General features: G+C 38.6%; 1 protein-coding gene across 4 annotated transcripts in view; it reads right to left on the bottom strand.

Annotated features, from left to right (window-relative positions):
* LOC131063576 (uncharacterized) overlaps nucleotides 1-12,302 on the bottom strand; it is a 162,765-nt gene that overhangs the window by 142,951 nt on the left and 7,512 nt on the right. For all 4 annotated transcript variants that reach the window (XM_057997434.2, XM_057997433.2, XM_057997436.2 and 1 more), the window contains exon 2: nucleotides 9,364-9,463. In XM_057997434.2, coding sequence (XP_057853417.2) covers nucleotides 9,364-9,463 — 100 coding nt within the window. The remainder of the gene's footprint in view (nucleotides 1-9,363; nucleotides 9,464-12,302) is intronic.

Here is a 12,302-nt window from a genome sequence, read left to right as displayed (position 1 = left end):
CATTTTCTTTTGAGGTCTTGTCTTTTCCAACCATGACTTGTTAATATTCACTGCACAGAGTTCAGACTGATCATCATAGAAATTTTGGGTATCTTCTTTAGTTTTGTATGAGGTTTTATTGTAGTTTGGTATTCCAAACACTTCCTGAACGGCTAACTCTGAAAGATTAGCTAATAACCTTCTATCAGGTGCAATGATCACTCTTTCTTGTGCATCATGGTGCATAGCACACTCAACCATCAGCTCAGCACATTCTTTAGCTGGTGGAAATCCAGCTGCTTGGACGATGCCATTCCTCATCATCCGGCAAGCAATGGGTGTTGGCAATTACCCATTGTGGCCATACATTCTCTTTTTAAAGTCTTCGAAATCCACATTCCCAAGGTCAGTATCTATGACATTCTTCCACTTGGATTTGATCTTTGATTCTGGCTGCAATCTTTTGCTGGTGAACTCCATCTTGAGCTTTCATGTGCTCTGCAAGTTAAAGACCATTATCTTTAAGCTCTCCTAAACTCCACCCTACCTTGGCGAATAGAAGACAAACTCCGCCTTCCTAAAGCACATGGCGAGTTGCCTATCAAGTCCGCCAACTTCATGTTATCCTTGTGCTTTTACCATGCTTTCTTTTGGCGGACTTGATAGGCAACTCACCATGTGCTTTAGGAAGGCGGAGTTTGTCTCCATCCTAACTTCATGTTATCCTTGTGCTTTTACCATGCTTTCTTTTGGCGGACTTGATAGGCAACTCGCCATGTGCTTTAGGAAGGCGGAGTTTGTCTTCTATTCGCCATTTTCCTAGCTTCACTTGGGCGGACTTTGATCATTAACTGCCACCTTTGATTTCACCTTCATCATTGCCACATGTTTTAGGCATATGCTTGGCGGACCTTGAGCATTTGATGCCAAGGCGGACTTGAGAAAGTTTTAGCCATAATATCTTTGCTAGGGCGGAGTTCAAGGAAGTCTTGACATGTTTTGCTTCCACACTTGGGCAGCATTTGATGTGTCTTTGCCATGGGTGGATTTGGAAGACTCTTGGACAAATTTCTTTCTCTCTTGGCTAGGCGGACTTAGGCTCTCCTTAGACATACCTTTTTCATGCTTTTCTACATTATAACATTTCTTGCTTTTCTATATGGCAGACTTTATGTCTTGTTGGACAAGGCGGACTTGAAGAATATTTGATCATGCTTTTATCCTTTCCAACTTGGGTGAACTTGAGAGGTCTCTTGGACAGCCTCTAATATGCTGGGCGGAATTGATGCTGCTTGTGCCAAGGTAGGGCGGAGTTTAGGAGGCTTGGACATTGCTTTTTATGTGCCAACTTCCAAACTTTTAGACAGGGCAGACTTCATGCTCTATCTGCCATCTTCAATGTTCCTAGGCGGAGTTTGCCAATCTTTGGACAGGGCTGAGTTGGAAGTCTTCATGCCAAGGTGGACTCAGCATATACTCGGCCATGTCTCTCATGCTTGACTTAAGCTTAACTATATGTAGAAGTTTGCGTAACCTTTTCCATCCCTTTTAACTGCAGATCGGAGTTTAGTGCTTGTTTGCCAACTTTACATGTGCTTGGGCGAACTGGAAGAGTACCATGCCATCTTGCTTCTTGCAATGTTTGCTTCATGTCTTCCAATTTGGGTGGACTTTGGCTCTGGACAGCCATGTGCATACTTCCATCATCACCTTTATGCTTGATCAACCATGTTCATGCCATGTTTATCTAGAACAAAAACCTAATTAGGGTTTCTACCTTGCTTTTTGTACTAGGAGACATAGTTTTTCCATTCTGACAACATGGGCACTAATCATATGACCTAAGGAACAAAACCCTAATTCTACTTTCAAAAAAGCAGAAAAAAGCAAAAAGCAACCCAAAAAAGTTGCTTCCCGGATTGGGCCCAAAGTGCCAAAAACAAAACATTCTAAATTTAACAAAAAAGCAAAAAAGCAAAAATTCCTAAAAATAGAAAGTTGTCAGAAATGACTCAAAGCAATTGCAATCCTCGTCCTTCAAACCTTCTAAGCACTTTGACAACGTTCAAACACTGTTCTGAACATGAACTCTCTACTTGGCTCGGGATGACTTCTCAAAAATTCTGACTCAAAAACTCCCAGAAAAGATAGATTTACGAAATTGCAAAGATAAGACAAAACCCAAAAAAGCAAACTACTGGGGATCCTATTGATGTGGTTCAAGACGCATCGTTGCAACTCTATACAGCCAACACAGAATAGAATGATCTCGTTGAGTATCGTATCCTCTCTTGTATAAGGAAGCCCTAATGCTGTTTTAGTTGATCAAAGAGGGCAACCTCAAGGTTCCAAATGTCAGTTCTTGACTACGGGATAACTCAATGACTGATGTGTTTTACTGAGAGCACAAGGGGACTTACGTTTTGCACCAAGCTGGTCAAAATTTGATTCTCGAACTAGGAAATAAAAGAAAAAGAGAAGGGTTTAGGAAACTTAAAATTAATAAGATTGGTATGCGGGTAGACGGATTCAACATAACCAATCCCTGCTTGGCCAGGATAACTCACAACCTCGTTGGAACGATGCAATCTTCAAGGGGACTTGGAATATTTTCAGACTGCGGGAGAATGGCTAAGCACCCAATTTTGGCACAGCTCAGACGAACACCTGCAATTGAACTAAACGCAATTAAACGCTCAGGCTAACCATCCACAAGGATACACAATTAGCATATCCTCAATGGTATGAGCCTGAATCCATCAAATAACTGCACACCCAAAACAGAAAGATCTATCTAAATTGTTGAAAGAAACCATGCAAACAGAAGAAAACCAAGACGATAAACACCAAATCAATGCCCATTATATTGATTTTAGCTGCCTATTACAACAATTTCTGCAGCATTTCTATACTACTAACTTTCTACAATCTAACCTATTCTAACTGCCTAAAAATCTAACAATAATCTAACTATCTAACTAGAGTCTAACCCTTTACAATGAGAGGCATCCTGCCTTTTATAAAATTTACATATTGAACCAGAGGCAAGATTGACTGCATCCAAGGGCTGCAATCTGCCCTCCATAAGCATGGCAGCTTTAACCCATGCCCACTCAATTCTCAGTTATCCCTTCAACCACCATCTCAACTACCTACCACTATTTGGCTTCAATTTGGGTCTATCCAATAGTTGAACATAACTGGCCTATGTCCCTTTGTTTTAAAATATCTTGAGCGGGACCCATAGGCAGCTCTTTACAATAAAACAGTTTCAGTCTTTAGAAACTGAAATTCTGGAATTAAATCCAGCAGTGTATTCTTCTGAGGATGCACATTTGGTAGCATTCTGTGTTCTTGGTCTTTAGTCTGGTAGGTGGACTTCAATTTGGGGTCCAGCGGCACGCTTCCCAATGCTTGGTTTTGCGCTCTGCATCCTTGCTTCCTGGTTTCGCTCGCGATCAAGGCTCCTCGATGTTTTAGGCTCTCCTAGTTCTTCCTGACAACGCCTTCGACTTGTGAACAATCAATTTCACCTTTAATCAATCAATTTGAAAAATTAGTTAATTTAATTTGACAAATACTAAATTTTAAACGACATCGGGCTTTGTCTTGTGGGGTTCAGGCTTGAGAAGCTCTTTGTGAAATGTATCTCTTCAAATGTGAAATTCGATCCTTCGTCTTGATTCACTCTCCAACTTAGACGAAATTCAAGCCTGAGAGATGAACTGCGAGATGTTTCTAAGTTTATAAAATGTCTTCGCCTTCACTTTCGGCCAACTCTGGTGTCTTGAGAGACTTGATTTCATGTTTTACTTGCTCTCAAAGTCGGATTTCGGGCCTCTCAACGTTTTTGGGAGAAATTTTAAAATGCCCAGCTCCTTTGAGTTTTCGGACTTTGTAGTCCTTTTTGCGAGATTTTGATCCATTTAAGTTTTCGCTTAAAAAGACAATTTTGCATGGAGTTTAGACTTCTACTTGATTTCACCGAACTTAAAGATTTTCGGGCTACCTGAGGGTTTGGCACAACTTAGAGTTTATTCTAAACGACTAGCTCTTCATTTTCGGCCTATTTGAGGAAAAAGTGTGATTTTCATTTGTCCTCTACAAATCGTGGGACTTATATTTTGGAAGATTTTCAAATCAGATGAGGACTTTGCACGATTCTTACCTCCTTCAGTTTTCGGTTTATTGAGCTGTTTTGCAAGCCTGACAATTTTCAGGCGATGAAGACCCTTTTGCAAGCTCGGGTATTTAGTGTGAAATGAATGATTTTTATTGGCCCCTTTCTGCAAGTGAACTTAAGGCATAATAGAGGAAATGCGCGATTTTAACGTTTTGACTTTGCCCTCCCCCTAATGCAAAAAACTCTGGCATACTGATCAAATCGCGCGATTTAGACTTGGTGTTCATTTTCGGCCTCCAAGGAGATTTTGTGAGCTTTTGCTTGCATTTCGGCCTACTTCGCCAATTTGTGAGTTTGCACCTCTATTTCACTTTTGAGCAAATGAGGACGTGTTGTGCAAATTTAGACTTTACTGGTTTATCGACCTGATTGTGGTAACTTGAGCCCTTGGAAGCTTTTCGGCCTGTTGGGTTATCACCTGAAATCAGTCCCTTCCTTTTTTAGTTTTCGGTTTAGAGCTTCCCTTTCGCGATTTTCATTCTCTCCTTTTCGGCTTATGAGTCGACTTTGTGAAATTCGCTAATTCCAAGAGTTTTAAAAGCCTTTCATTTTTGGGTCCATTGGACGATTTGCCAACTTTGTTTCAAATTTCGGCCCAAGAGGCTGATTTGAGAGCTTTAAGTGGTTTTCGACCAAATGAGGGTCAATGTTGCAAATGGTCTATAAATTTCTTTTACTTCATTTTCGGCTCTTTAGGCTTGCTTGTGGTTTTCAGCCAAATGAGCCTTTTGTGCGACTTGTTTGCCTTTTGTGCGACTTGTTTGGGTGACATTTTCGGCTCAATGAAGTTGTTTTGTGCGACTATATTTCAATGATTTTCGGCCTAAAAGCCGATTTTGTGAGCCTTTGGAATTTTGGATTTTGGGCCAAATGAGGTTATCTTGCGAACTTAATGTTCTCAGTCTTTGAAGACTTTTCGCAAGATTTGAACTTTGGAGCTTCCGCGAATGTGAGGCGCGATTTTGGAAGGTTTGGTATGATTTTTGGAAGAACTTTTTCACACGCCTCTTCATTTGAATCTGAAACATTGGCAAGATGGACAAGTTCCTTTTCCAGAACAAAATGCGCATCTGAAAATGCCTTAATGCACTGATGTATACGAAAACAATTACGCCCAACATTGTTTGCTTGATGTAGAGGATCATGTATAGGATCATCAATATGCAGTGGATCGATACTCTAACCACGATCTCTATTCACATGCATGCCACTCCCATAACTTGAAACACGCATTTGGCATGGGTCAAACACACATCCAAAAAAGTAGAGAAAATCCATAAATAAGCTCCCAAGGTTCTGATTTATTGCTCGACCAGCATGGTGTTCATGTTGAATAAACCTTGTGATCAACAAGGCTAGACAGTATGAGCTCAAACCACTAGAATAGGAATGATCCAAACTTTTGTCTGATAGAAATTGTTTCAATATTAAAGCCAGAGGTACAACTGCAGGAAACCGACCAACAAGCTCCCTAACCAGATTAGCAGTTTTTAGTCCGGTGTGTGATGTTGATTCAAAGCTTACTGACTCTCGATCATCCTTACCACACCACGGTGTTCTCTTGGTTTCACAAGCAGATCCATCAGATCTAACACAATGCATCATATTTTTACATTCCAATGTATTAGGTATAGTTCCTTCCTCTTTCTCTTTCTCTTACAGGCAGACCACACAAAAACAGGGGTCCCTGTCAAAAGGACGGGGATGGGTGTGTGATCCGCACAAGTCCCAATCTCTAATGGGGCAATGTGTGAAATAGGTCACAACAGGTAGGAATCCCTTATTACTCAAGCCAATGCTGAAAATGAACCGGCCACAACCATAAAACAAGGTGGTAAAGGATTTGAGACCAGAATAGGGGAAGACAAAACAGAATGTAAAAAGTTTGAGATTTGGACCTAGGATCAACAATAGCCCCATCACAACATTCCAAGAGACTCACGCCCTACCAAGGAGAACTCGGCTCAACCCTAAGCAAGGATGGATCTAGCCCTAACATTTGACAAAGCAACCTACACAGAAGGAGAGAAACTAGCCACCACCTAAGGAAGAAACCCCTTTTACAGGCCAAAGTCAAAAGAGAATAGAGGCTATTCTACAACTAGCACTCGACCAAAAGGCTCATGGGAAACAAGGGAAAAACCCAACAATTGTGCCTCAAGAAGAATGCCCAGTAGAAGCTCATCATCATCACTGTTATCCCAAGGGAAGTCTCTATTTTCATCTTCTACATCCCCTTCTCCATTGCACTCATCCTCATCCAATTCAAATCTTGCACCTCCACTCCCTTTCCTTTCAAATCTTGTTTCTATTGATTTAGCCTACTATCACTCTTTATGTAAGAAGTATGCAACACATGATCATGGATGAGTGAAGTAAGAATATCCACTATAATGTTTGTATCATGCATAGGTATATCACTAGTGATAAAATAAAGATAATCGATATTTTTTCAACTACTAGTCATACTTATCATTCTTGTATGTCAAATTTACAATAAAAGTCATGCACAAGGTATTGATTGCATCCATGATACTCTAGCTCTACCAAGCACAATGATTTATCACAACAAAATTCTATCTATCATGACCATATTTGGATATCCATCTAAGAAGTGGAATCATTTTCAAATTCTTGAGAGAATTTCTTATGAAAAGATGATTTCTTTACTTCTCGACAAAGTTGCCCCAAAAGCTTTCATTCAAAACTTTAGACTTTGGAAGATTGAATCGCTAATATTTATTTTGATTTAACAAAATTGCTTCATCTGGAATTTGTAACATATAGAACTTGTCATCAATAAAAATGTGTACAATAAAGTAAGGCTTGTAATTAGATGTTCACCCTCAAGATTGCAACATCTTACTCTTTTGTTGTATTAATGAATATAAACATGAAGAAAAGAATGGAAAAATTGTTGTAGAAAATTACCATTCAACAATGCACAAAGTGATTATGTTACATTGCATTAAACTGCTCTGTTTACAATTGTAGTGTCATAAAATTGCGACCCTAGCAATTTTCGACTACATTAGGGTCCTCCCGCATGCGAAATCGAATCCCCTAGCCTGATCAAAGACCGAAGACTGCTCAACCCTTGAAAACTGCTTCTCCCTTGCCCTTCGCACCACCCTATCTGCACTCTGCCCTGGAGAAAAGGGTAGGACAGGGACACCACGCCCCTGTTCCCCCTAGATAGGGGCATGACGCCCCCGTCCTTGCCCTATTTTGGGGCAGGACCTTTCCTAAGCTTGCATAGAAGGTTCTGCAGTGAGCGGGAAAACTTCCCCGATGTCGGCCTATGACGAAAATCAGTTTCATTAACCCTAATTGACATAAGTGGAATGAGTGGGAAGTTTACATGAGATCAAGCATTCAAGAGCATTCAAGCATTCCTTTCTAGCATTGAGCATTCTCAAGTCTCCCTTCAAGCCTAGGTGTTGCATTCAAGTCAAGGATTCAACCATTGAAGAGGAGATTCATTCCAACATTCAATTCCACACAAGAAAATCTATCTACATTCTATCTACAACCTCCCTTGAGGTGACTTACATTTCAGTCTTTCATTTACATTTACTTGCAAGTACTCTCTTTCATCATTTGGTTAATTCCAAAACTGGGGTTGACTTGAAGGCAAACCCCTAATCCCAACCCATTTTCCTCTCTTTTCCGTGTGTAGGTTGCAGGTGCACAGCTATACTTTCGGATTTGGACTTTATTTGCAGAGGTGGAAAACCGTTTTTGTTTCGCGGATTTTTTCAGAGGACCGTGTACACTTTCGCCACAGTCCGAGCAACTTTTCCTCAAATTCGCAGGGCGGCTTCGACTCGACATATTATTGCCAAATCCAGGTGCACAGCTTCATCCCACACTCCGATCTTGAGTTATTATCAGTTCTTCGTCTATTTTCACTTAGTCTTAATACATAATTCAATCGATTCCTTTCCATTCCAAATAGAAAAGGGGATTAACTTATCATTCCCATTTCATTCAGAATTCTATCTTCTTTTTTGGAGGTTGAATCTAGTGAATTCCTCCCCCCCTCTTCCAATGTAATGCGTGAAAAGTGTTTGAAGGGAAATCCATAGTGAAACTCTCATCTCTCCTTGGAGGGAAAGGGTAGCTTTCCTCTTGATCTCTCATTCACACATTTTTCACCCACCATTACATTTTGGTGCCATTACAACAATATATATGATTTTTATTTTTATCAGCTCTCATCAAAATATTCAACTCTGTTTACAATATATATGTTTTTTATTTTTATTATATCACAAAAAAAGATTCAGTCCTAGTAATTACAGTCAATGAAAAAATGTTTGCAAAGCATAGGGTTTTCTTTGTTTGCAATCAGGGATACAAGTGGCTCCTTAAACAATTTATTTATCTATCAAAAATTCTGGTCTAGTTCAGGTACATGGAAGATTTCAAACATGAAGAGTAGCAAAAAGAAATTTAAAGAAACATTATACCATAACCTACACAAACAGTACAAAAGTCATAATGTCCATTAAGATTAGTATTGAAGACAATCCTCCCTGTTTTTGTAATGAATTCATAAAAGATAAAAATAAGAGAAATGTTTAGTACAACACAATTGGACTTCACAGGCTTCCAACAGAAAGTAATTCAGTATGTTTTTATCTAAAACTGGTTCAACTCACTTGCAAAGTAAATCCGATCATGACAACAAATGATGTCAGATAAATTCTGAACAGAGCTTATATTCTTCAGTCACCATCAACAGTGCTCTAAGCTATGAGAGAACCAACAATAGCCTGTGTGCTCAATTGGACTGGAACACAATCAAAATCACAAGTAAGCTTCTTCATTGTTCAACTTACAACTCAGGGGTTTTGAAGTAATTTAAATGTCCATTATCATTTAAATTTGTTTGTGTCTAGCTGACTTGAACCTTTTTCAAAGATTTCAGCCATGCGTAAGGTGAAATCTTTAATCACTCATCACAAGAAATTGCAAGTGCACACACAGATGTACATGGAATATGGATTGTCTTTTAGTTGAAAGATGGATTTATCAATACAAATTTTAATATTATAATCAATCTTGTTCCTTTCATTTCATCTGTCCCACATTAAAGGGAAACCAGTCAGCAATAGTTATTATGCAGATGCTCACCTGGACTGTACAGAAACAAAAGCTGGGATAAATATTATATAAAGTAGATGAGCTCTCAGTACCTTAATGGAAGCAATCCAGGGCATCCAACGGTTCAAGCCTTCCCTGTCAGACCACAATTCCCAGGCCACTGAAAGTGGGACATCAACCTCGGCACGAACCCTGCATTGAACTTTCTTAGTTGTATGTAATCGAAGTAAATTCATGGAGTCATCATTTTTCATCATCTACACACTATAACTTCCAAAAATATGAAATAATTATGGTCTTTAGAAGCATCCATATTTTCTAATGAAGAGTTCACCATTTAATGAAATTGTATTTGTGAATATGGAACTGTCCTATAGGCTTTACACAAGTGACAGTCAGTTCTATGTGAATCTTTGGCAATTATTCCCAATGAGATTGTTTGCAACACTACTTAAATCAATTGCTCTGCACCATTTGGTGTAACTTAGAAATTCATGAATTTACAGGTCAAATCTCTTACAATGTTCATCATGTTGTAACATTTACCATCTTTTACCTCTATCGGAACCATCTTGACCTACATAGCATTATTTGTTACATTGAATTTAATGAAATATAAACAGATGTAAAATAATTGAACAGAATACAAGAATGTATTTAAGTTCTACAGAGGCACACCCCAATGACTCTGTCCCCTAAGGAATGGGAATGATGAGAAGACATCCCCAAAACATCCCCTTTGAAGGAGACAATTTGGAAACTGTTTGCAAGGAATACTACATGAGAAATCGTTGTGTTCTTAATACCCAAGGATGGATTGATACAGCTGAAAACCACAGAATTGTCCTCGAGGGCTTTTCTATGGTGGCGTTAGCCTATCGGACTTCTTGTTGGGCCTGTTAACAGAGAAATTGTCTTTTCTCACAAGCTTTTTGTTCCCCAAAATTCCTCAGCAACCTAGAAATGGATATTAAGGGCATCAAACTGTGCAAGAAGCAAACAAGCAGATGGGATAGATTGAAGAACAAGTTGACAATTATGTTGTCAGCAATGTTTAGGTTGAAGGCTACAAACCCTGGTTGCAAAACTTGGGGGATCATCCCAGCTCTATGGGGCTGATCCAACCTTGAGAATGTCATTAAATAACAAGGAGGTAGAGGCAAGAACAAAAGTGCATACAATCTAAGGTAATCCCAATAGAAAAACAGGCTAAAGGGGATATGGGCTAAAAAACCATGAAATCAAACGTAAAAGTTTCTCGCTCTTAGAGTAGAGATGCCACCTCAATTGTAATCTAGCTGTTTGAAATGAAATTTAAATTAATAAAACAGTGAATAAGCAAACAACAAACTAAGTTTTCTTCTTATTTATTTTGTAGAACAATATGAAGATCAACCGATCTAAAACACTCTTTAACACTTTCAATGCAATCTCTATTTCCAATTGAAACCCATGAGCAAATATTGTTTAAAGATATTGCTGTTGAAGTTGAAGAGATCATACAATAGAAAATTATACAAATTGAGGAAACATGCAAAACCAGATCAAAGTGAGCTATGAAAATTATTTGGTGAAAAAGATTAAAACAGCAAACATGAATCCCAAACACACTAAAAACAATTCAAGAAAAAGGAAACACTTAAGAAAGCAAGTAAGCAAACCAAGATGGATAAACGAGTATAATGGCCGAAAATAACCCATCAATTGTCAAATGAAAAGTGAATGGAGTGAGACCAATCTATGACATTTGGATAATTACTGCTGCACGTGTATATTTTTTATTTTTTTTATTTTTTTGTACAGACAAACCCAACCCCCTTAAAAAATTTGACCGAACCCACAAACCAAACCCTAGAGCCCAAACCTGCGTTTGAACCAAAACTGGCAACAAAGGTAAAAACGCTAAAAAATCACAGCAAACTCACACCCAACACACCACCAAACATTTATAAACTGAAAGACAACTCAAGACACATCCTAACTTCAACTCAACACACTGGAAGAAGAGATATTTCAATCTGATATAACAGAACAGGCATAACAAGTCTGAAACTGAACATTACTATTGCTGATGTTGGAGGATTAGCAAGCACAAAATCAACATATCTCATCATATGTTGACTTCTCCACTCAAAAATTACATGGATTCTTCAAATAAAGTCAAGGCGACCCCAAGTTAGGAGGAATGTGCCCCAAAACATAGGTGCTTCAATTGGCTCTTTCCCACACGCTCCTCTTTAATTTGGTATGACCTATACCAAATGGTAGGGCCAGCGATTTCTTCATTTGATCCTCTTCAACTTGAACACCCTGAAAAGACATAACATTGGTGCCCAAACAACAATTATGAAGTTATCAAAACCCTTATACCTGCAATGGAACTTGTATGGTCAAGCATGGAATGTACGGCCTGTTTGAAAATGTTTGGTCGACAAGAAAAATCTTCAACCGCTCCTATTTCACATAAAAACTTCAACAAAATATCCACAAATGATTTTGTAATCTGCGACTCAATATTTGGTACTCTGATTTGAAGCACAATGGTGTTCCCTATATAAAATCACTTGGTTAGCTAGAAGGTTTTTGTCCCTGAAACCAACAACTCCAAGAGGGTTTTTGTCCTCAAGAAGCTTGGAAGAACTCAAGTTCATTCCAGCTGCATAACAATATCATTCACAAGTCTATGTCAAAATGAGCCCCAACACCTCCTTATCTAGCTTTTCAGAGGGAAATAATCAATTGAAAATTATAATAATTCATTTTTTACCTCAAAAAGACCTTTTTGAAGAATTAACTATTACTTTTCATGAAAAAGACCCTCAAGCTTAGGTGCCCAATTTAAAATACAACTTAACACCTTTCCAACAAGCTATTACACTAAGTTCTCCTTTTAATATTTCCAAATATTGGACAACTTAAATGAATTAATTATATAATAACTCAATATCTTACCCAAGTTGTGGAAAGCATTGAAACGGCATCAAAATCAAACTCTAATCACACTGAGATAGTGCTGAAGATGTCGGATGAT

The sequence above is a fragment of the Cryptomeria japonica genome, chromosome 4, assembly GCF_030272615.1.
Source record: "Cryptomeria japonica chromosome 4, Sugi_1.0, whole genome shotgun sequence".
NCBI classification, from domain to species: domain Eukaryota; kingdom Viridiplantae; phylum Streptophyta; class Pinopsida; order Cupressales; family Cupressaceae; genus Cryptomeria; species Cryptomeria japonica.
This window is presented reverse-complemented; position numbering and strand designations above follow the sequence as displayed.